Source organism: Drosophila melanogaster, chromosome X (genome assembly GCF_000001215.4).
Source record: "Drosophila melanogaster chromosome X".
Lineage (NCBI taxonomy): Eukaryota > Metazoa > Arthropoda > Insecta > Diptera > Drosophilidae > Drosophila > Drosophila melanogaster.
The window spans coordinates 2,909,483-2,932,821 of NC_004354.4; the positions used below are offsets into that span (position 1 = coordinate 2,909,483).

The 23,339-nt window shown below is 45.2% G+C and overlaps 4 protein-coding genes across 10 annotated transcripts in view; 3 read left to right on the top strand and 1 right to left on the bottom strand.

The window, feature by feature from the left end:
* The window catches only part of kirre (kin of irre), a 394,149-nt gene that overhangs the window by 169,099 nt on the left and 201,711 nt on the right, over window positions 1-23,339 (top strand). The window lies entirely within an intron of this gene.
* Window positions 10,288-14,944, top strand: CG3588 (uncharacterized protein). Of its 5 annotated transcripts, none has more exons than NM_166956.4 (4): window positions 10,288-10,372; window positions 10,528-10,903; window positions 11,904-12,860; window positions 12,934-13,986. In NM_166956.4, the coding sequence occupies exons 2-4, from the start codon at window positions 10,846-10,848 to the stop codon at window positions 13,896-13,898; spliced, it is 1,980 nt and encodes a 659-aa protein (NP_726834.2). In that variant the 5' UTR covers window positions 10,288-10,372; window positions 10,528-10,845; the 3' UTR covers window positions 13,899-13,986. The 5 variants fall into 5 exon arrangements, with proteins under 5 accessions (NP_726834.2, NP_570036.3, NP_726833.3 ...); NM_130680.4 differs by lacking the exon at window positions 10,288-10,372 and adding an exon at window positions 14,201-14,944 and having other exon boundaries at window positions 10,637-10,903; window positions 12,934-13,893; NM_166955.4 differs by lacking the exon at window positions 10,288-10,372 and having other exon boundaries at window positions 10,637-10,903; window positions 11,904-11,971; window positions 12,056-12,860.
* On the bottom strand, window positions 16,402-17,776 carry CG14424 (uncharacterized protein). The gene is made up of 2 exons (NM_130681.2): window positions 17,627-17,776; window positions 16,402-17,297 (listed from the first exon to the last, which is right to left on the bottom strand). The coding sequence occupies exons 1-2, from the start codon at window positions 17,685-17,687 to the stop codon at window positions 16,567-16,569; spliced, it is 792 nt and encodes a 263-aa protein (NP_570037.1). The 5' UTR covers window positions 17,688-17,776; the 3' UTR covers window positions 16,402-16,566.
* On the top strand, window positions 20,314-23,144 carry CG32793 (uncharacterized protein). The gene is made up of 2 exons (NM_166957.2): window positions 20,314-20,568; window positions 20,713-23,144. Exons 1-2 carry the CDS (start codon window positions 20,436-20,438, stop codon window positions 23,058-23,060), a joined length of 2,481 nt encoding a protein of 826 aa, NP_726835.1. The 5' UTR covers window positions 20,314-20,435; the 3' UTR covers window positions 23,061-23,144.

Genomic DNA, 23,339 nt, shown 5'->3' on the forward strand with positions numbered 1-23,339 from the left:
ACATAGTTCAATTACTTTTATGACACACCGCAAAAGAGGATGAGTAGATCCAACCTGGGGATTCAGACGGTGTATGCCTTGTATTTCAAACTGCTATGTTCAAAAGCAAATTCACTTTTCCGCTTCTGTTGGTGAAATTAGGAGCCAGTTTTACGTATGTGTTTATATTACTGCCAATATATAAACAATTTCACGAATCCTGACATTGTTGTTGTTGTTGTGAGCTGCTCACTTCACAAAAACTGTCAAAATTTTGAAGCTGAGCCTGCTTAATTTTCGCCCCGAGCGTGTTGCCTTTAATTTGGTCATCGTTTCTAGCTTTTTTTTTTTTTTCTCGCGAGTGCAGAACAAGGGGTTTTTTGACCGTGTTTTGGGGGATGTGAGGAAGTTTTTGGTCAAGCTAAGCGGCTTAAAATTTCGAGCACACCAGTTGGCGACGTCAAATGGCTGCCATCAACGGGGATTTTCGGGCCCGCGGACTTACCAATTCAATGGTATCCCCTGCTTCCAACCCGAAATTTCCCAGCCCCAGGAAAATTCCCTAACGCCCGTAACACAAGCCTTAGCCAAATGCGATCACACAAAAACCCAATTAAAAAGTTTGCATTTTTATGCCTTAGCCCCGCGGAGAAAAAAAAAAAAGAACCAAAGATGTTGGGAAAAGCGAGGAAAATGATGGCAAAGCGTCGTGGAAAACGCGTGCGGAAAACTGTTTGTCAAATAATTTTTCACAGGCCAATCGAGAGCTTACGCTGGGGATGTGGTATGCTGATAAGGCAGTACATTTTGATAGAGAGACAGGAAAAGTGTCACAGAAGCGGAAAATGGGCCGCCCATTAGGTGGGCGGGGCCAGTTGAAGAAAATATAAATACGAAAAATAAATGGAATTGTGACATTTACGCGTTTTGTGAGCTTAGAGTGAGTTAATACTTTGGCACGTAGCGTGGAAAGGCGCGAAAAATGGGCGGAAAATTGGGCGAGGGCGGAGGGTGGGTGGTGTTGTTGGTGTGGGAAAGCAGCTGCCACCGATCCAGCCGAAAAAAAAAATGGGAGACATCTCCAACTTACTTTTACCAATTTTTAATTATTTTTCTTCTCATTCTTCGTTTTCGTTTTCTTTTCTTTTCCCCCGTTTTTATTTCAATTCTTGTTTTATTTTCATTATTTTCTTGCAGTGTTGTTTTTGGCCCGCGCTGGTTGTGTATTTTATTTTTACATTTTTAATTAAAACGCAATTTGCACTTACTTAGAAAATCATTTCGGCTTTTTTGTGTCTCTCATTGTTTATTTATCTTAACTTGGCTCACTTCGACGCCGATAGCTTTCGTTTCTCCCTTGGAAGCGCAGAAATAAATGCATGGAAAATACGAAATAAATTAATAAATACAAAAATCAAATAATATACAAAGCTAGCGGATGGGTTTTAGCACTAGGAAAATTGTTATACCTTCTTCAATTTGGCCATTCCATTTGGCAATATGTTTGTTTTCTTGGTCATTGAATTTAGTGGGCGTGGCGGGGCAATCAAAAAATTTGCCAAATGCAATCGATGGAATTTCTAGCTGTTTATTACACTCCAACGGCCATCAAATAATCACAAAAGCCAACAAATTTAATAGCACACCCCGTTCGCCATTCCCGAAAATTTTTGGCCTTTTTAATTGTTCGTTTGCCAAAAGTGGCAAAATGTTTGAATAGTGCGAATTTAGCACTGAATGCGAGTGCATAATTAATATCGAGAGTTGGCATGGCAATCGGGAATGGCCGGCGAAAGTGGGTAACTGTGGACCTATCATAATTCTTCTAATATTTGGTTGGGTCGCCGCTGGTTCCATTGCAATTGGTGGTGTCCCTTTGTTTTTGCTGCGTACATAATAAAATATATTTTATCTCATTGATCTTAGCATGCTCACACGCCGAAAAAATAGTTCAAGCTCTAAAAAAGTCGTTTAAATATGGTTGTTATTTTGTGAAATCTATTTAAATGGAATTATGTTGCCAGTTTTCACAATTATATGAACAAAATTTCAAGATCTAAAGTGTAACTTAATCTGAAAGTTCTAGAATTCTATTCACGTGTACTTTTGAAACAATGAAAAGTACCAGAGTTGGAGTTCGAGGGGGGAAAAGGTGTCATTCTTTCTGTTGAAAATGTCCACGATATGTGGAAAATACGAAAAACGAGAGAACGGGCCAAGTGCAGATAGCATGATAACAATGGCGCAGACTGTACATAGGGACACAATGGCGGGATAAACAGGCAGTTGGGACACAGAGGGTAAAATGCAGAACATAAATTTAAATGTGAGTCTGAATGCGGTGTTGTGAGGAAACTGCAAATGTAGATTATAGATTGCCCACATCTATATATACATATATATATATATATCTCGACCCAAATGCCAATTACTCTGTGTCCTTTAAATGCAATTTTCTTCCAAATTATTCAGGTGATAACTCGTCTAAGCCATCCCCAACTTAAGTTCAACAACAACTTTCCACCCCAATTGGGTCGCTTAATCTACTATAACTTATTTTTATCAGCGCCCTGCTTACGGCCGCATTCAAAAATAAATCCCTCTCATAAAGTGCTGATGATTTTCGGGGATCGTTCGCGAGGCGTTCAAGTTTGGCACACAATTTAATTAAAATATGTCAGTGAGCCACCCGAAATGAAACGACCCCCCAAAAACAAGACAAGACAAAACAACAATTGTCGCTGGGATAAAATGGCGAATTGAAACATTTTGCAGCCGTGACAGAAACGGGTGACAATTTTGCGACTGGACAGGACGAAGGCCTCCTTTTGGTGTTGCCATAAAACTTTGCAGCCACTTGCTCCACATTTTTGAGTTGAGAGCCCCCGTTTTCCTTCGCAGGACGCACCCCTCACCCCTTACCTGCACCGAGAAATCCCCTTTGTTTTTGCGTTTTTAATTTTGCTTTGTGACAATCTCTCTGTTACTTCTCGGTATCCTCGGCTCCCCCATCCTGCTCCTGCTGCTGCTGCTGCTGCTCATCCTTGGCACTTCTTTATTTTTTTCGCAATTGTCAACTGCCTGTCGGAAACGCCCCCATCAGCCCCGCCCCTTCTGGACTACACCCTTGTGTTGTCTTCATTTGTGCAATTCTTTCATTTTACTTCGCGTCGCCATTTGATAAGTTTGACAGCGGCTACTTCTCAGCCTCCCCTCGCTGCCGTACATGCAGTGCTAGAAAAATGAGCTTTGATGAAATTTCAAAATCAAATATATTTCTATAATATAACCGTGCTATTCATTAGCTACAAAGATAACTAAACGATCTGCAGCAGTTTCAGACGAAAATTCGAGTTGCATTTATGGCAATATATCAAATTTGATTTTTTGCTCCATAATTTTTTCAAGTGCACTCGTCACTTTACCCCCCCCCCCCCCCCTTTTCGGCACTCTTTCTGCTGTGTATTGTTGTGCAAATAAGCAGCGCTCAGGCGTCAAACTGAAAATAAATGAGCCAAAAGTGGTGAGCGGCTAAGGGCCAAAGAAAGTGGCGAAGAAAGGGGCCCAAAGGATGGGCGAAAGCGGGGTGGAAAGTGGTATGAAAAAGGGGGGCCGAAGCAGCCAGGGGATTGTGGATGATATTCTTGTTGCTGAAGTGAAAACAAATTAACTATCTCACGCTGGGTTTTTGTTACCAGTCGTTGGATAAGAGAGTAAGACAGGGAGCGGCGGAAAGGACACGCCAGGATGCGGAGACAAAGACGCAATCGCTAGGCTCGGGCAAACACTCGCCGAAATGGCGCCGAGAATTGTCCAAGCTGACAGCTCTGTTTATTCAGCATTACGCTTGAAAAAAATGTCTGTCAATGTCTCAAAGGATAACTATAGGTAATCCACACAGTGTTTACTTGTCACTTGTTTGATCACAGAATATATATATAAACATCGCAAACTAAAACTATATATATTGAAGCTTTTTGAAGATTTGCAACTGACTAATTTCGTTCGTCATAAGCACAGATTTGTATTCGCAAAAAAAAAAAAGCTCAGTGTATACTTAGCATCCTGGACATGGCTTTCTTTGCTCGCTCTATCACTTTCATTCCGTTTGTCTTTGCCACTTTGCCTCATTGCTTTGAGCTGTCCCGATACTCTATGGCATCTGGAGTCGTTGAGAAAGTTGACATCAAAAGACGTTAACTTTTTTTTTGTTTTTTTGTTTAATTTAATTTACATATTACTCGTAACGCGTTTCTAAACTAAGCCAACTACTGGGCAGACATCAATTAGAATGTTACTAGTATTCTTAATATTTGCTTCAATTTTCGCTAGAAGAGCATTTGCAATGACAATCGCGACTTTATATTCTCTACTGCTCTCCTTTTGTTGTTTGCTGTCCAATTTCGCTGTTCGCGATTTGGTTTCATTTTGTGCTTTTTAGGTACTGCTGCACCTGTTGATGAGCTGCAAATGAGATTTGGCAAACACTGACGATGATGAAGCAAGTCCCAAGAACAAGATGATGATGAGCAAGTAGAAGAAGTGCCAGCTGAAGTGGCGTTTTATGTGCACAATTTTATGCTAATGCCTTGCCATGGAATTAGCAAACAAATCCACGCACAACTTTAAGCCAGTTGACACACACACACACAGACACATTGAGAAGGGAAAAGGGGGAGATATATACATATAGGGTTTTCCACGAAACACAAAATGGAAAATATGAAGCGTGCACTGGGGAAAATTGGACAGCAGTCACACGTATATATGGTTGCATATTTGCACGCAATTTATGATCTATCCGTGATGAATTTGTTTGTAGCACAACTCATTTTATTACCACTTACTTATTAATAAATAAATAAAGCTATTCAGTAATACTCAGAAATAATTTCTCACCATGTGCCACTCACACCTTCAACAGTGGAGCACCGACTATGCAAAAGGGGATTCTGGGCACACAAGGATTCTGACACGAAATGGGCTGAAAACTGGGTGGTGGTGGTGGTTAGGAGATGGTGTCGCCCATCCAAAAGACGTAGTCGAGTCGCTAAGCCAGTTGGCACCAGTAACAATAACTTAACAGCCAGCAAACAAGGAAAATCTGCTGACGAGCCACCCACCCGCCCCCCCCCCCCTGACACCCCCGCTGACCGCCCACGAATGTAACATTTCAATTGAAAGGATTTGGATTTACATTCTGTTGTTATGCTTTTCAACATTTTTGTTTTACAGCTAAGGTCGGCCAAAGACAAGTCATAATTGTGTGGTCTGCAGTTTCTGTTTCTGGATTTGGATCGGGGATTTAGGTGGATGTCCTTAGCCACCAAGACAAGCCCTAAATGGAGGGATTGTCATCGAGTTGTCTTCGGCTTCGCTGTGTGTGTGTCTGCGAATATTTAAAAGTAATTGGGATGTTTTAGGGGCGAATAAGTTGAAGCATCTGGAAATGGAAATGTGAACAGCGAAACTGAGTGAAACTTAATAGAATGAAAACACTGGGGGAATGATATTTCGTTTGCTTTTGTTTCTTTTTTTGTTCTGAAATTTCATACATAAAACAAGCTGCAAGTGAAACTCGCAGTCCGTCGCCATTCGCACTTAATTTTCGAGTGATTCAGCGATGATTTAAATCGCTTTCCGACGACAGCTTCCACGGTCCGTTGGCCATTAATTTGGATGAGCTCGGTTCAGTTCAGTTTGGATGGATTCATACGAACTCGACTCGAAAATTTAGCCCCGGGTCTCTCGACTGATTCACTCATTTATGCAGTTGCTTGTCTAATGGCATTTTAATTGTCTCATGCGAGTTTGCCAGTTCGCCATTGCCGTCATTGGCGTGCGCCACCTAGCGGTGGCAGCGCGCACCAGTGCCCGCAAAAGTTCCGCCCACAAGTTCGCAACCAGAAGTTTTTATTTCGAAAATAAACTCATTTTAAATACTTTTGCCAACAATTTGCCATAATTTGGCTCATTTCCTACAACACACGACGCTGCCAGCTTTGTCACCAGTGGTGGGGCCTCAGTGGGTTAAGTCGGGGGGGTTGAAAATGCCGAGGGGAAGTTGAATGGGGGCCAAAGCGGTGACTACTGCAAACTTTTGCGTGTGCTGTGCCAGGGGGCGTGGCAGCTCCACCCCCGCCTCCTTTTGTTGCTTGCACATTTTGGCATTGTGTGTTAAGTTCTTAAGCGCTGCCAAAAACTTGAGCCCGTGCAGGCAACCCTAAGGCGGCAACCCCACAAGTGCCACTCCCCCCCCCGCCTCCGACGCCCGCCATCCGTCGTATAGAAAATAGTTAAAATGCGACAGTTGCACATGAGATCGAACCGACCCGAATGAGACCCTTTCACACGAACTGGAAAATATTCAATATCAACATAGAGGCGATCAAAGAAACTATAAAACTATTAGTATCTCATAAATATTCGGAATATTCTATTCCTTTCAATATGAGTATTGTTTTCTAGAGATGCGAAAATGGTTTTTTATTCCACTGACTTTGGTACTAACATCGCATTTATGAGATACATTTGCAGCCAGGTAAACTTGCGCAAACATACGTAAATTCCAGGGTATCTGGGCACAAAAAGTGCCGCCTATGCAGTTATAACAAGTTGGGTGGTTTTCGGGTGCAGTTGCCTGTTACTTTATTACAGGGCAAAAACCGAGTCCGGCGGAAGGAGATGGAAGAGACATCTCATTCTTGTCTAAGGCCCCGTCGTTTTTTGGCCTGTTTGCATAATTCCCAAAGAGAAGCAACAATTGGGGGGTATGAAGGGGACTAAGCAGGAGCACGAGTTGGTTAAGCACAGTGAGAAAATTAGTCACTTTCTTATGTTGTGACATTTTGTCCAGGCGAGACCTTCTAGCTTGGCATAAACCAAACATTTATTTTGAATAAATATACTTGAGAAAATGAATATTCTCACCGACCAGAACTATACGCGAAAATGTTGTTTTCACTGCAGTTGACTGTGTGTCTTATATACGTATGTATATATATTGAACCATCTATCCGGCAGACACAAGGGTTCACTTCGGAAGAAGTTAGGAGCGCAAGTTGAAAGGAAAAAGGGACAAAAAGGAGCAGGAAACAAAACGGAGGATAAAGGGAAGGAGTGCCACACAATGGACTCCCTTATGTCTTCAAAAATTACATTTTAAGTTCTGAAATTACAATACAAAATTGAAATATCTTATTTCAGCGCTGCTGCAGTTGGAGGCAATTTTTCATGCGTATTAAGGGGGGGGGGAAGGGGGCCGCCTGGACGAAGACCATGAAGATGAAGGACGCAGGACGGAAAGCTAACGAGCCGCATGGCAGACTAAACTTTGCTGAATTTATCAACGAGTGTGTGTTTCTGTATCTTTTGCATTTATGAAAATGTAATAATAACAAAAGACGCAATGCAGACGCGGCAGAAGAAAACTGGAAGCAAACACAGGACGTTCAGGACGAAAACGAATCCTGGCGGCAACCAGGATGTGCGGCATATGTGTGCGTGGCAACTCTAGACAAACATATGGCTCTCCGAATGCACAATGTATCTGCATCCGCAAGTGCTACTGTATCTCTGTCTGCGTCTGCATCTCGCAAAACTTCTGCTAACGAAATTTGCAACTTAAAAAATTTGTCAAAACAAATTATCATAAAATGCTCATCAGTTAAAGGAAAGTCGAAAGTATCGTGCGAAAAACATACAGCAAGCAGCAATGCCTTGTGTACTTAAGATAAAAACGTTCTTTAAAAATAACTTGATTAATTTAAATTGGTAGGCATACACATGTACATATGTATATATCACTTCATCTTAGCATTTAGTTGTTCGTTCTTAAAACTATATTTGCTTAAATCCTTTAAAGCCGCCAGAATGAAGGCTGAAGAACTTGACGACTGTGAATGCTGTCAAGTTCAGTTTGCTTAGAAATTCTAGTTTAGGGCATTAGCTGGCAGTGTTATTAAAACGAACTTGCCCCGAAAGCGAAAGCACTTACACGCAGCACATAAGTGAATTCAAATAAGACCGTGTGTGGCGTTTACCTCTGCTCGTAACCACCCCGCCCCCTGCTCCTTTTGCCACGCCCCACATGTGTGTGTTCCCACTTGAAAGCAAATAAAACTCCAATTAGCAGCACAAATCAAAGTCAGACAGTTTCGTTCGAAGGACAAGTGGCATCAAGAACATCGGAAAGTGGTAGCCGTAACCAGAAACCCGAGACCAAACCAAAAATAAAATAAAAAAAAAACCAAAAAAACAAAAAAAAAAGTTACAAAAAGTTAAAGCCGCGTGTCCAGAAAAGTTGTGGGCATTAAATTGATAGAAAAAGAGGGGTGAATATTGGGGGGGGGGGGGTGGTTTAGCAAAAACAAAATAAATTGGAACGGGTACTTTTGGGGGGCGCTTGAGAGTTTGCTGCGATATTTTGCCTTTGATAGAAAAACAATTTTTCTACTCCATTTCACGCGTTCAAGGCAGAACCATAAAAGCTGGCCAGAAAAAGAGGGGGCACTCAGTGAGAAGTGGTGGGGGGGGGGGGCTATGTGCGGGGAATCGTCAGCGTAAAGATGCCGCCAGACCGATAAACGCTAGAAATGAAATAACAATAAAAACCAATTTTTTATATCGAACATCGAACTGAAGTTTAGTCCTCTCTCTCGCTTCCCCCCATTCATAAATACTCGCCGCTTCTCTTTCCCTCCGGGGAAAGTTGTGTGTGTGTGTGTGTGTGTGAGTGCTGACCCAATTTACTATGACCTCGTTGTTGTTACCGTTCGCTGGTTTCTTGCAGTGTAATTTTCGATTTGCAAACGAAATATCAGACGACACATATTTAGCCGCAGTCTATGGTGTATACACATTTTAGTTTTAAATTCAAATATTTGAAACTATTGTCGCAGCTAAATGAAATTGTTGAAACTATTTGAAAATAATGATTATTTAATTGTTTTAAAATTATACTCCCTGTACCAACTGTAAATCCCATTGACTTGTTTGTCATTAGCAACTCAATTTATTCACAAAGGGAAGAGGAACGCCCAAAACACATATAAGTAAGTATCCATAAGTTCATTAGTAGGAACCTGCTGGCTGAAATTTATTCTACACACTCGCACACGTTGTTCTTAGGACGGGTTTTTTTTTTTTTTTTTTGTAACCCCTTCTACCCGAAAAATCGCTAAAAACTTTTGTCAATAAAAGAAATCATCAACAAATAAAAAAAAAAAGTTACGAGATAAGACGGGTTTTTTGTCGGTGCCTCATTTTTGTTTGCCTGTTTGCTGACCACATGTAGAGGCTTCTGTTTTTTTTTTATGTGCGGTGGCGGGGTTTAGGGGGAATACAAGTGGTCGAAACGGGGGTGGCCGAATCTCCGTGAAAGGGGTACGAGGGGCGGCAAATGTGGCAAACTTGGCGCCCAAGTCCAATTGACCTACAGCGCGTTCATTTGAAGTTCAAAACCTGACCATGAAGTCGCAGATGCTCAGCGGAAATCAAAACCGAAACTATGCGCATTCATATGAATCCGCCCCCCCCCCCCCCTCCACACACACTTGTGCTAAGGTCGTTGATGGGATTTACCCAGAAAAAAGAGAATTAAGAGTCATTCCGAAGATTTAATAAGTCGTCTGCAATAAAGGTTTTAATTGTTAGATGTTTGACTGAGATTTGTACAAACACGAATTGATCAAAACTCTTTTTATTAAGCACTTGATTTTTTTTTTTTTTTTATATATATTCTAAATTAGACACAAATTTAATAACTATTATGTAAGTTTTTAATATATATGTATATTGACATGTAGAATTCTTTGGAAATATTTCAAAGAAGTTCTGAACTTTGTTCCTAATGTTATTTAGTATAGTATATTCCTGCTAAATCAACAGATGGTCTGGCTTAAATTATCTATTATCTAGACCGCATTTCACCGCTTGGCTTTCTCTGTTCGATTGAAGAGCCTTAAGGTATTCAAATATATGCCTGGATAATCAGTAAGCCTTTCTCCCCGTGACAAAAATCCCCCGCGAAAGAGAAAATATCTAACGATGCGGGAACCCCTTTGAAATTATAGCCCATTCGAACTTGTGATCGAAACAGGAAAAAAACCAACCAGCGCGATGTGATCAGTGTTTGTTTATTGTTCCCCCTCTAAAACGAGTTAAACGTGAATTTTGGTTTTTTTTTTTTTTGTTTTTTTCGGGGGTCTGTCGCATCGAACAATAGGCATATTGACGATTGGGCGTCAAGTCGGGCGTTAATTATTGATTAGTTTAAAGCCCGATTAACAAACCGGCAACGGGCTTAGAACGAAACGAAACGTCCGACGTCCAACAACTAACATCGCGCTCTCCAAAAACGCGTAAAAAAAAAAAACAAGAAAAAATCTTTAAGGTACACGGAAAGAAAGTTTCTATTAATCTTTTGTCTGGTTTAAGTGCTAATATACAAGAGTGTTGAATGTGAAACGTGTATAAAAAAATAATAGAATGAAAGGCTGTCAAGCCTTCCATGGATTGAGGAAGTAAATGTAAACAATTTTTTTTCAGTGCACTAAGAGAAGAGCTACGGAGCAGAACTGGCGGAACAACAAACTGAACAACGACACCGCAAAAAACACGGCGGAGAGACAATAAAAGTCGCCCAGCTGCCAAAAAGGCGCTCATTGCGTGCGCTGTTTTCGCAACGGCAACGGAAAATTAGCCACCCGGTTGCGGTGCAAGCGAGATAGCGAGTGTACGGCAACGGAATACGGATTTTCAGAGTGCGGGAAAGTACGAAAAGTACGGAATACACGAGAACCGGAGGCAGGAGCACAAAGAACGGAGAACGGCGAACGGCAAACGGAGTGGGGATACGTAGCCAGGATGCGACACGCATTTGTTGGATTAATTGTGTGCTGGCTGGCAGTTTGTCAACCGCAAGGTAAATATTTTTGGAAAACGCCATGGCGGCGGGAATCGGGTATAGACAGGATAATGACAGGATATATATACCCACGCACACACGCACACAAGCACACATACTCGGTGCCTTTTGTTATTACAGCAATAATTGCAAAATTATCGCTGGATTTTGCGCCTACGTGCGTTGCATTGTCAACAGAAACAGAAAAAACATAGGAATGTGTTCGTTCACAAAAGAAGAAAGAGATAGGAATATGGCGGACGAAAGAGATGGTTGGATGGATGGAGTGACAGAAGGGGACTAAAGGCTTATTCATGTTATAACCGCCTTTTAGGTCGCATTATTGAGAATCAACGGATTGCATCCACATCAGCAAATGAAAGAAGATATTCACGACTGAAATCCTTAAGATTCCATACAAATAGATCGATCGAAATGGGGGAACATTGATAAAAATTTCAATGTATCATTACATGACTATTCAAAACATTCGGTAAAAATGTTCCTCACTTGCTTCTGCCAATACCTTTTGCTGGATATTTTTAAAATAAACAATATCGTTGAGATAAACACCAAATACCAGTTAGAGATCATCCACACTTTCATCTCTTTTCGGCAACCAGCCATCTCCTTCGTTTCTGTGCAATCTAACAAATATAAAAGCGACCAACAATACCCGAGAAGTAGAATAAAATAAAATGTGTGGAACAAGTTTGGCGAGAAGATTATAAATGCATGGCATTGGGGGAATTGTGTTTACTTTTGACTGCTGTCAGAGCAACAACTTGCGTAACTTTCCACTGATGTTTGTTACCACTTTTTTACGCTCGCTTTAGTTGCAAGCAAAACGTTGAAAAGCCAGACAATCGCATGAAATCCAAAAAACCGATTACCATATGTTGCGACAACGCGGCGTATGAACAATAAATATTACTTATACGCACCGTGATACAAAAAAGGCAAACTGGAGTCAAATATCTTTAAACTCCATAAACAACATTATTTTTTTTTTTTTTAGCTGAGGCGCAGTTTGGCGGCTTTGGATTCCAGCCACAGTTCGCCTACCAGCAGCCGCAGTTCCAACAGGTATACCGCCAACCGCAGTTGCAACCGCAGGTGTATCGCCAACCACAGGCTTACCAACAACAACCTTTGGTTTATTACCAACAGCCCCAGCAGCCACAGCAGTTCCGCCAGCGACAGGGATCCGTTTCCAAGGCGAACACGAATGCCTACGAGCGCCAGGTGGACTTTGGCAACAACCTTGAGTACACCCAGGGTGTGTCCAATTCACGAGCGGTTACCAAACAGAATGGCCAGCGTGTGGTGACCAAGAGCCAGGCGCAGACGAGGGATGTCGATCTGGGTGGTCTGCAGTTGGGCAACACACTAACCAGGACCAGGACGAATGCCAATGGTCAGGTGTCGCAGGGCATTGCCGATCAGTTCCGCATCGGAAACGTGGGACTCGGAGCCTCGCTGTCGCCACAGAATCTTCAGAATGGCTTCGGACTGCAGCGTGGCGCCGATGGAGACCTTCGCCTGGGCTTGGGTCTGCTCAACTTGGATCTTGACCGCAATGTGGCCAATTCGAACACCCTGTCGCAGGCGCAGGTAAATGCCAACGGCAAGGGTGCCCGGGCTGGATCGAACAGCAACTCGCAGTCGAACACCCAGCACTTTGGCGGCGTCACCGTCACCGATACGCGCGCCAACTCGAATGCCTTTGGCAAGGCGCAAAGGGGACAGACCTCGGCCACCACCGGCGGCTTCGGCGGCAATGCGGCCACCAATGGCCAGAGTTTCGGTGGTCCCTTCCAGCGAGTTGTGCGCCAGAATAGGCGGCCCAAGCGAAAGGCTCAGTTCGTCCCCTTCGGGTATCCTCGAATTGGTTTCGGCCCCGTCTTGAGTCCCTTGGAAAGACCGAGGAGGCAGTTCGGCAGGCCGGGTTTCGGTGGACCAGGATTTGGAGGAGGTGAGTTTGGTAATTCCTAGACAACATGGTCAACATACTGAAAATGTATTACTAAAAACCCAAATATGCTCAGAATTCGGTGGAGGACCTGGGTTTGGAGGACCTGGCTTTGGAGGTCCTGGTTTTGGAGGACCTGGCTTCGAGCAGGAGTTCTACGAGCCCGAACGTCAGCAACACAAGAAGAAGGGTAACAAGAACCAGGCGCATGGCAATGCGAATGCCCAAGGTGGACCTGGATTCAACCAGCAGGCCTCGAGCAATAACCACGCCAGTCCCGGCAACACGGGCAGCAGTTCCATCAGCTCCAATTTGGCCCAGGACGGCAGCAGTGGCCAGGTGAGCTCGGCCAATACAAACACCCATCAGGGCCAAACGGCGAACGGTGGCTACCAGAGTGACCAGAACTCGCAGAGCCAGGCGCTCAACTTCCGGCCGGGCGAGCAGCAGGCCTCCAGCGCGAATGCGAACACTCAGCACACCCAGCAGGGCAATCGCGACACCTATGACTCGAACAGTGGATCCACCTCCACGAACAACAACAAGTTTGGCTCCGCGACGAACACGGCCAACACGAACTCGCAGGTGGTCAGGGATGGCAATCGCCAGGATGCGACCAGCGATGCGAACAGTCAGAGCATCTTCCAGGGCAACAATGGCCAGGGAGACGCCTCCGCTCAGACGAATGCGCAGACGAGCAGCCAGCAGGGGCCCGGAGGATTTATCAGCAACTCGGCCTCCAGCAGTGCCACCGCCACCGCTGGGAATGGACAGTCGGCCAATGCGAATTCGAACGCGAATGCGGGCGGAGGTGTAGGTGGTGCGGGCGCAGGAGCCAATGCTGGCGGATTTGGAGGCGGTGCTGATGCCAATTCCGGTGCCAATGGCGGTGGCGGCAGTGCTGGAGCGAATGCCGGTGCCAATGGTGGCTTCGGTGGATTCGGTGGATTCGGTGGCTTCGGCGGCGGCGGTGGCGGCGGTGCCAATGCGAACAGCAATGCCTTTGGTGGCTACGATGGATTCGGATTCTTCGGACGTTAGTTTTAGACTTTAATTTTCTAAAGACTCACCCAACTTTTTTTTGTCACCCCACGAAAAGCACAAGAATAAAAATGCATTTTGTTAATTTAAATCCCACAATTGAGCACTGCAAATCGCGTAGCGACTGTCTAGCACACTCCAAATAACGATCGTTATCACTTTCACATATTACATATGTACTTGTTTCATCATCGTTCGGCATGTTTTTTTTAAAAAAAAAAGCACATTGATATTGGCACAAATGGGTGGTCCAACTGACGAGCACCTCTAATATTTGCCAGTGTCTATTGAAATCTCTGCAGTTCGCCAACGTGCCCAGCAAAAGATTCGCTTGCAGCGCTGGCAGCCACGCACCCAGAACGGAACATCATCCAGGGGCACCTCGACTAACGAAAACTTTGAGTATGTGTACTTCAATCGCACATCGTCGTCGTCCCGCCTCGAAGATCTGCAGCCTGACAATGACGATAGCTCTGGCCGGGATTTGGAAGTGGCTGGGACACCGCTGAATACTTCGGTGGATGAGTTCGGACCGTACGATAGTACGCAGCGTCAGGGACGCACCTTCAGCGTGATCTATGACTGGATCAGCGGATTTTTCAACTCCTGCGTCTCACCCTGCACCTTGGAGGCCTTCCAGAAGCAGACCTGCTGTGAAACCTACGTGGTTGATCCCTCGTATCCACCACCACCGCCACCGCCTCCGCCACCACCACCTCCACAGACTTGCTGTGCACCGGTGAGACCACCCTACGCCCCACCAGTTAGACCACTGCCACCACCACCACCGCCGCCGCCACCCGTGCCCTACCCCTATACACCGATCTATCCCAATAAGAAGACGCCCGTGGTGGTGGTGGCCACGCCCATCAACTGCTGCACAGTCTGCACCTTCACGTACTACGGACCACCGCCCTGTGGGCGGCTCTACAACAACAGCAGCAGCGGAAGCGATGGCAAGAAGGTCACCATCTATGTGCCACCACCCTATTATGGGCGGTAAAACAAGTAGACCCAACCAACCATAGTTACCTGCTCATCGCACGAAACTTTTATTTTTAAGTCTTTTTTTTTTTCGACAATAAAACGTGATTTAATACAAAAAGCGAAGCCTGCGATATTACATTTAGCAAGAAATTTCGTACCCTAATATACATTTGAAGATCATTTAAGTATAATAATGATATGAATTTCCCGCGAACAAACAAATTTTAAAAGCCCCAAAAGTATGCTCGAGTAATCAAAAGAAAACATTCATTTCTGTACTTCTAGGGATTTCAAGTAATGAGATTAATTGCTTTATACAGCAGTGGAACATTCTCGGAAATTTGCCATTTTACATATCGAGAAAATCAAGATTACACGTTTGACTTCTTTAAATATAAGCAGAAAAGTGGATTTCTAAAGTTTAAAGCGGAAGGCGGAAGGCCGGCTGAATGTGGCAATATTTTTACCGTATGTCTGGCCCATAAGGTCCCCTTTTGTTTTGTTTGTTTTTCGCCTGGCTAATTCGGAAAGCGCTTGCATAATCTCCGTGGAATGGGGCTTTGTTGCTTGGGGGAATCCTGTCAAAAATGCGGCAAATAAGACACACGACTGGGCAAAGGGGCGATGTGCGGGGTGTATGTAGGTAAATGCACTCCCGTAGAAATAAAGTTTTGATACCCTGCTACATGTGAAAAGTTCTCAATTTCCAGTTGTTTCATATGAAAATTAATTGTGGATCGAATATCGCTCTTATTAGATTTCTAATTTTGTAAACCAAACTATGGGATTTCATAGTTGTTCATAGTATGTTCTAGTTTCCTATTTCCGGCAGATTTAGTTCATTTTTGGCATATGTTTAAGGACATTCTCTATTCGTGGTTTCACATTAGAATGGCAGGTTAACGTGTCCCATCTTTGTGGCGCTTTTGTTGTGCGGCTGCCTTTCTTTGCGCCTCGTGTGCCGTTGACTTTTGCGCCTAAGCAAAATTTGTGCCATGTGTTTTGTGGCCGCTTTGTTTGTTGGCTCAAAATTGCTGGCAGGCTGCCACACGAGGACTCTTTGGGACTGCGATTTGGACTGGGATCGGGACACCGAAACCGAAACTGAGACTGAGACTGAAACTGAGGATGGGGATGAGGATAAAGTCGAGGACGAGGCCGAGTACGAAACGAGACACAGACAGGACTTGTCACGTCAGCGGCACAAAGCCCGAGCACAAAGGCCTGATAACTGCAGTCGCCTGATAAGCAGCGCCCCAAACAAGGATCTGCCCATCTACTTGGCGACACTCGAAAAAGGGGTGGATATTTAAATGTTTATAAACATAAAACTTAGATTAATTGAACCTTTTAAAACCAGTGCTTTTTGTTGTAATAAATTGGTTGGTTTACCATTGAGACAACTTTTTTCTTTTTAAAGGTTCTTCTTTGACCCCCAATTTATCCAAGTGTGGCCTTTTTACCCCAGGGCCCACTGAAGACCCTTCGCCACCCGGAAGCACAAGTCCCTTCTTTTGTCATTTCGCTCATAACGTTAATTTATATTCAGTTCAGTCTAAAAAAAAAATGTAGAATAGCCAGTGGTAGTGTAAGTACACCTAGTACAGTGAAGCCCGTGTGACAGCCATCGAGAGAAGGAATGTGGAAGTTTGGATAGGTTGCTTGTTTAAATTAAAGGATCCTAGTTGTAGAACTGCTGGCGACGGCGCTGTGCCGGAGCGGCGGCCACAAAGCGACGTCCCGAGTTTCCGGCGGAGGAGGAGCCCTCGTTGGCGGAGTACAGAAGCAGGGGTATCTCCTCCACGCTGGTCTGCTGCTGCTGGGCAGAGTTGCGCACGCCGGAGCGGAGCAGCTCGTCGGCGGATAGGCGGCGCAGGGCGGCGGGAGCGACGGCTACAGGAGCGGCGACTGGAGCGGCTCCGTCTAACAGCTGATCCTCATCGTTCTCTGGCTGCTCCAGTACCACATCCTCGGGCTGGGCTACGGCAATGCTGTTGCCCACGGGGGCCTCGCCTTCATTGTCGGCAGCCGAGATCGAGCTGCTCTGCAGCAGAGCCTCGATGTTCTCCAGGTTGGACAGACCGTTGATCTGCAGCTGGTCGTGCAGCTCGGCAGGAATGGCGATGGCCTGGACATCCTTGTGACCGGAAATTCCATTGGGTGTCGGGATGAACTGAACGTTCTCGGGAATCTGATCGGTGGGATAGACGGGCACCAGCTCGGCCTCGTTCTCGTTGCTTGACTTCAGCAGGATCAGAGAGATGGGCACGATCTTCTTGAACTTAAGCAGAACCAGCTTCTTAATGGCCACGGCACCGGGGAAGACTCGTCCCTGGGGACCACTGTGGGGCTTCGCTATGAGGGCACGCTGCTCAAAATGCTGCCTGCGATGGTGTCCGCTCACATGGCGGGCTAATGGGATACAAAGACATGGGGTTAGGAAATAGGGTTGGCAGAAATGGTTTAAATTCGCCCTGACGAACTAGTTTAGCTTTTAATATCATCGTATATTAGGAACACATATTAAAAAAAAGTCAATGCACTTCAACAAAAGTCTGTCATTATTAACAAAGAACTATGAAAATTGCTTGTTTCTCAAAAACTATGAAAGCAATTTATTAATTAATAACCGTCACTTAATTATGATTTCGAAGAGAATGTATGATACTGATGGATATTGGAAAAGCGAACATAATTCATCAAAGATTATTTTTCGTCTCCTAAATCACCAACCAACTCACCTTCGCACGCGGCAAAGATTGCCAGTCCGATGGTCAAAAGGGCTACCAACTTAATTGCCATAATGATGTATATATGGGATCTTCTTGTGAACTTGGATTTGATGTGGACTTGGACTTGGACTTGGGCTTGGGTCTGTCGCTGGACGAGGGCCTCTATTAAATGGTCCATCAAGTGCCCGGCAAAGACATTTTATACAGGGAAGGAACATTCACCTGGCCGGCGAAAAGCAGGCAAAACAGCGTAGACACATAAAAATCACACGAAAAACAAAAGAAATTAGGTGGCCAGGCAGCAGAACAAAGTAAAATGTAGCGAAATTGGTGGGGACTTGGACGATTGGCAAATTATTAAACTATGCAAATGTCCGTCGACTGATTTATGCACAAAAACCAGTAATAGAAAACCCAAAAAGCAGAGAACCCAAAAACTCCTAACATCCCAGAGATCGCAGAACGTTGACTTCTGGTGGCTACATTTCCATTTCCAGTTGCATTTGACTCTTTACCAAAATCGAGAAATTTGCATTTTGGGTCGCCTGGAGAAATACGGAAAAATACAAAAACCGTCTGGCGAATTCTTGAGCCAATTTTGAGGTCAAAAGTGAGATTTTCAATAAGTCAAACCGTTTCCATTTGTCAATGTCCGAAGTGGGCGAGGTCTCACTGTTCTTCCCCGCAGATGTCAGAGTTCGAGGCTTATTTGGGCCACATTCATTTGCCTGCCTGTCTGCCATATAGCCATATACAAAGATATTCTTTGGCCAGCCAGCATGTGTTCCCCATTCGGATCGAGGAACGAGCATTTAAATCAATCAAGTGGATCGAGTCCATAGTGCGAAATTTATTCTTTTCTCCGCCATTCTCTGCATTGAAAGCAGGCTCAACTTAGTGCCAGAGATTAAGTGGCTAATCTATCGAACTATTAGTGATAAGCTGCGCGAAATAATGGCATGACGGATTATGGTTTTATGGAATTTATGAGTGTCTGCTCTCTTTTTTGTGTTCTTCTATTGTTGGCTAATTTAAATCAATAATCTTCCTTTTGTTTAGGACCTATGCAAAATTAAAGCTATTTTGAAAATAGCATTTAAAATGCGCCTAAAAATTGGCTGTAAAAGTGTAAATGTATTGGCCAAAAGAGTTTTGCTATAGAGAACTTTAAATTTAAATCACAGTCCGCCTGCAAAATAATGCAAGATCGTAAGAAACAACTATCTGAATTAAAATAAATTGCAATTGCTTTTGCATTTTCCTTCAAATATTACCATTATTTTCGGCTTGCAAAACAATTGTAAAGAACAATAATTTTCACAGAGCGGGTACATCGAGCTATTCCCGATATTAAATGTTAATTGAATGCCTTCAATAGTGGCTGAAATTGGAGACCAATCGATTTCCTCAGCCCTACTCAATTCCGAATTTGGGCCACTGACCACGGGTGGTATGATTAATTTATGTGCTGTATTTTTTTCGAACTCCATGTTTTTTTTGCCAGCCTCTCCGATGGTTTATCTAATTTATGTTATTGCCGCGGCAATTATTTAAATTTTCCACAGCTACCGTTGGCAGTTCTTTCTAATGACAAGGGCGGACTGGGGGAAAAAAAAAGGAAAACATATTTGCCGCCCATTATGGGCGACATAAACAAATGTTTTAATAACCAAATTATGCGAAAAAGAACGCAATGTATTCATAAGCTCGAAGAGCTGGGCGAGCAAAAGAGATCCCAGCCAAGTTATTTGATGCTAATGGAAATGCATAAAAAGATCGTAAATACTCATTAGCAAAGTGTGTGGTTTCTAGCTATGTATATGGCAAAGAAAGTTGCCCCCATGGCGGGGTCAGCACATCTCACCCAATCATTTGCGGGGTCAACATATTTTGGAAAGTTACTGTTGTAGGGAAAGTTCTATTTTTGGAGCGCGTCTAAGAAATATTCCCAAAAATTAGCACACTGATCCACATTCGATGAAAAGAAATCGCAGAGCGGAAATTACTAGTGAATTCGGGGAATTCACTTGACTTGCAATCAATCTATATCTCTTTGATATTCATTACTAATTTATGCACGTGTACAAAATGATAGCAATCAGGAAATCCGATTGATTAATTAAGCTAATGGTTCTTTTGCATAACAAGACAATGGTATTGTAAGCTATTTGAAGAAATCCTGTCTATCCTGCGTAAGAAATTATCAACTTATTGTTAATCTAAAAAATAAGTTTTAATAATATGTAGTTTTCTTTCTAAAACAGTTCATTAAATTAGCGTATGTCATATTTTGCAAAGTATTTCCTAATTAAGTGAGTCAAGTAAGTAAATTTCCTAACAAGTAAGTCAAACCAAAGTTACCCATCAGGCGTGGTCATTTAAACCATAATATGTACGGCTCTCTACACCCGAACTAGTTTTTAGAAAATATTTCGAACCGTTTAGAATCGCGACCTGCGACCCGATCTCTTTTGGCCAACGGTCAACAAACCGCAAACTGATTTACAGCCCCCAGTGGCAAAGGCAAAAAAAAAAATGGAGAGAGCTTTGCCATTCCGAATGGCTGGCTCTCTTTCTCTCTCTCTCTCTCTCCGGATCGATCGCTCTTTTTGGCAGAACATGGGCTTTTGGCCAAAACCGTTTGTAGACGGCACATAAAAAGCTCGGGTCGCAATGCTCCCCCAACAGTTCGGCAAACGAAACCTCTGTCTGTGGACCCCCAGAAATCGGGAGCTTGATTAAGAACCAGAGCGATACAAGTCGAGAATCCCAGTGCGTGCGTGAAATTAGAAACCCGAAGAAAATCCACAAAAAAACCATGACCAAGTTCGTGGTGGTGGGCATGTGCCTGCTGATGGCCTTCGGCCATATGGCTTCCGTTTCCGCCGTGACCGAGGCTCCGGAGGTGGAGCAGTCAACGGAGTCGCCCATCGCCGACATGGCGCTGATTGGTAGGCCCACGGATCCAATGTCTTCCCCTAACCCCTAGAATTTCCATTAATTTATACCTGTGTTTCTCTTTTTTTTTTCATGTGCCGTGTGTTTTGTTTATGTGTGCATTTTTTGTTTCTGTGATTTTTGTGCGGGTGGCGCAGAGGATGCGCCAATGGCTCCCAAAACTCCCACGGAGAAGCCGCCCATTGTCCAGGAAGCCGCAATGGTGGTGGACGCTCAGGAGAAGTCCGCACAGGTGGCCCCACAACCCCACACGGTGGCTGACTTTATCATCCACCCGCTGATCGCCTTCAAGCCACGCCAGGCCTCCCTAGAGGAGATCCAGGGCAAACAGGCCACACCGAGCTCCAGTGCCCCGGCCTCCCCGGGCACCTGGCTCTTCGGCATGAATCCCGCTCAGCAGCTGGGCTCCTCCTTTTCGACGCTTGCTGGTTCCGTTTCCGGTTGGTTCAATGATCGCCTGGCAGCTGCCGGACAGCAGTTGCCCGGTTTGGTGGAAACCCCGGTGAGGGAGTCAACCACAAGCACCAGCACCACCACATCAACGACCACCCAGCGCCCAGACATTGTGGTGCGAGTACAGCAGCGTCCCCAAAGGAATGGCAACCGCAATGGAAACCGCAATGGCAATGGAAACCTCAATGGTGGAAACCTGAACAACAACAGGCGTCGTCAGCGACCTAACCGCTTCAATAACCGACTGGACTCCTTCGAGGACGACTACTACGAGGACGATTACTTCCAGGGCAACCGATTCGATGACGAGTTCGACGACGATGAGGACGAGCAAAGCCTGGAGCAATTCGAGGATGACGATTCCCTGGAGCTGCGTCCTCAGCAAAAACCCAAGCGCAAACAGACCCAGGTGCAGACCCAAAATCAGCGCAGGAAGTTCCAGCAAGAGGAGCAGGTGATCAGCCAGAAGCGCCGCCAATCGGTGACCCAGAACAAGAAGCCCAAGGTTCAGAAGAAGCCAGTTCAGCCGGTGGTTGAGGAGTCACAGGATGAGGAGGAATTGGACGATGATGAGAACGAGAACGACGATGAGGAGGAGGAAGAGCAGGTCCAGGAGGACGACAGCCAAGAGCAGGACTTTCAGCCGGAGCCGATCTATGGCTCCAGCTCCTCGTCGACTAGGCGCAGCCAAAACCAGCCCAATTTCATCCAGCGCGGCCAGCAGAGCATCATCAGTCAGATTAGGCAGTTCACCCGAGGTCAGACGCCCGGAGAACTGGCTAGCACGCTGCACCGGGGTCCCTCCTCGTCATCCTCGGGCTCTTCGAAGACCCGTCGGCCGCAGCAGACTACGCTCCTGGTAAACCGCAATGGACAGACCGTTTACGTGGCTCCCGAGCTGCTGGGCCTGAACTCTCCCTATCCCTACGCTTATGTCCAGGGTCAGACGAAGAAACAAAGGGTTCCCATCAACGGTGCATTCCCACAGCCACCACTAACGGTGCCGGTGAGGCGTCAAGGTCGTCCCACCCAGTACATCACGATACCCTGGAGCCAGCTGGGACTCTCACCGCCCGACCAGCAATCAGTCGTTTCCCTGGCCGAAGGCATCCAAGCTCAGCCCCTCATTCTGAATATTCCGCAGAGCGCCATTAGTCCGGTGCGTGGTGGTGCCAGCTCGAGTGGCCAAAAGAAAAAGCGCCCCCAGCTGACCGCCTCGGCGGTTCCCCTTTTGGCTGACGCCTCACTTATGGACATCTTCCAGCCTCCCCAGATCCCGCCCTCCAGAACCGGTTCATCATCTTCCGGATCCTCCATCAAACCGATCTCCGCCCAGCCCGTCCTGATTGCCGCTAAGCCCGTAAAGGCTGGTGGAGTGGGTACCACTGGACTGCTACCCACTCGCATTCGTCCAGGAACGATTGTAGAGAAGGCCCCTGCTATGGAGGCAATGGAGAAGCCCATGGAGGTCAACGAGATGAAGCAGGAGCAGGAGGTGATGGCCACGGAGCCAGCTGCTTCTGCGCCACAAACGGCAGCCAATGGATCCGAGCAGCAGGAGTTCATCTTGGTTGGCGATGATGATGAGCCAGGAGTCTCGCGACATGTGCAGCCAGCTTTCGGGGATGCCCGCTATGTGTCCTACGGCGATTTCCATCCGTACTTTGATCTGCTGACGCAAAACAGGCGATTCGCGCTTAGGAAGACCGGCAGGTCTTTGGAGATTCCCGAAGAGCAGGTGGCCCCCAAGGGAGACTTGCAGAAGGAGGAGAAGCCAAAGGAGGAGGAGCAGAAGGAGAAGCTTCCAAAGGAGGAAGTTCAGCTAGAGGAGATTAAGAAGGAGGAGCCCCAGAAGGAGGAGCTCCAGAAGGAGGAGCCACAAAAGGAGGAGCCCCAGAAGGAGGAGCCACGAAAGGAGGAGCCACAAAAGGAGGAGCCACAAAAGGAGGAGCCACAAAAGGAGGAGCCACAAAAGGAGGAACCCAAAGTGGAAACCCCACAGCCTCTGGAGCAGTCAAAACTGCCAGCCTAATTTTGTAAACGAACAGCCCTCCAAAAATCGAACCCAAACGAGCTCGAATTGAAATAATGAAGATAACAAAGAAATATGATAAGCAAAACCAAAACCAAACGATTTTCAATCCTCGTGAAAACCACAAAGAAATAAATTTTTTTTACATTTTTTTTTTGCGTGTGTTAATGCCTAACCAAAAAGTTAAAGTTTTGCTGGCTAAAAAGAGAGAAAACTATTAGCAAACCTAAACATAATTATTTTTTTTTATTATCGTTTCTTCGGCCAGTTGAAAGTTCA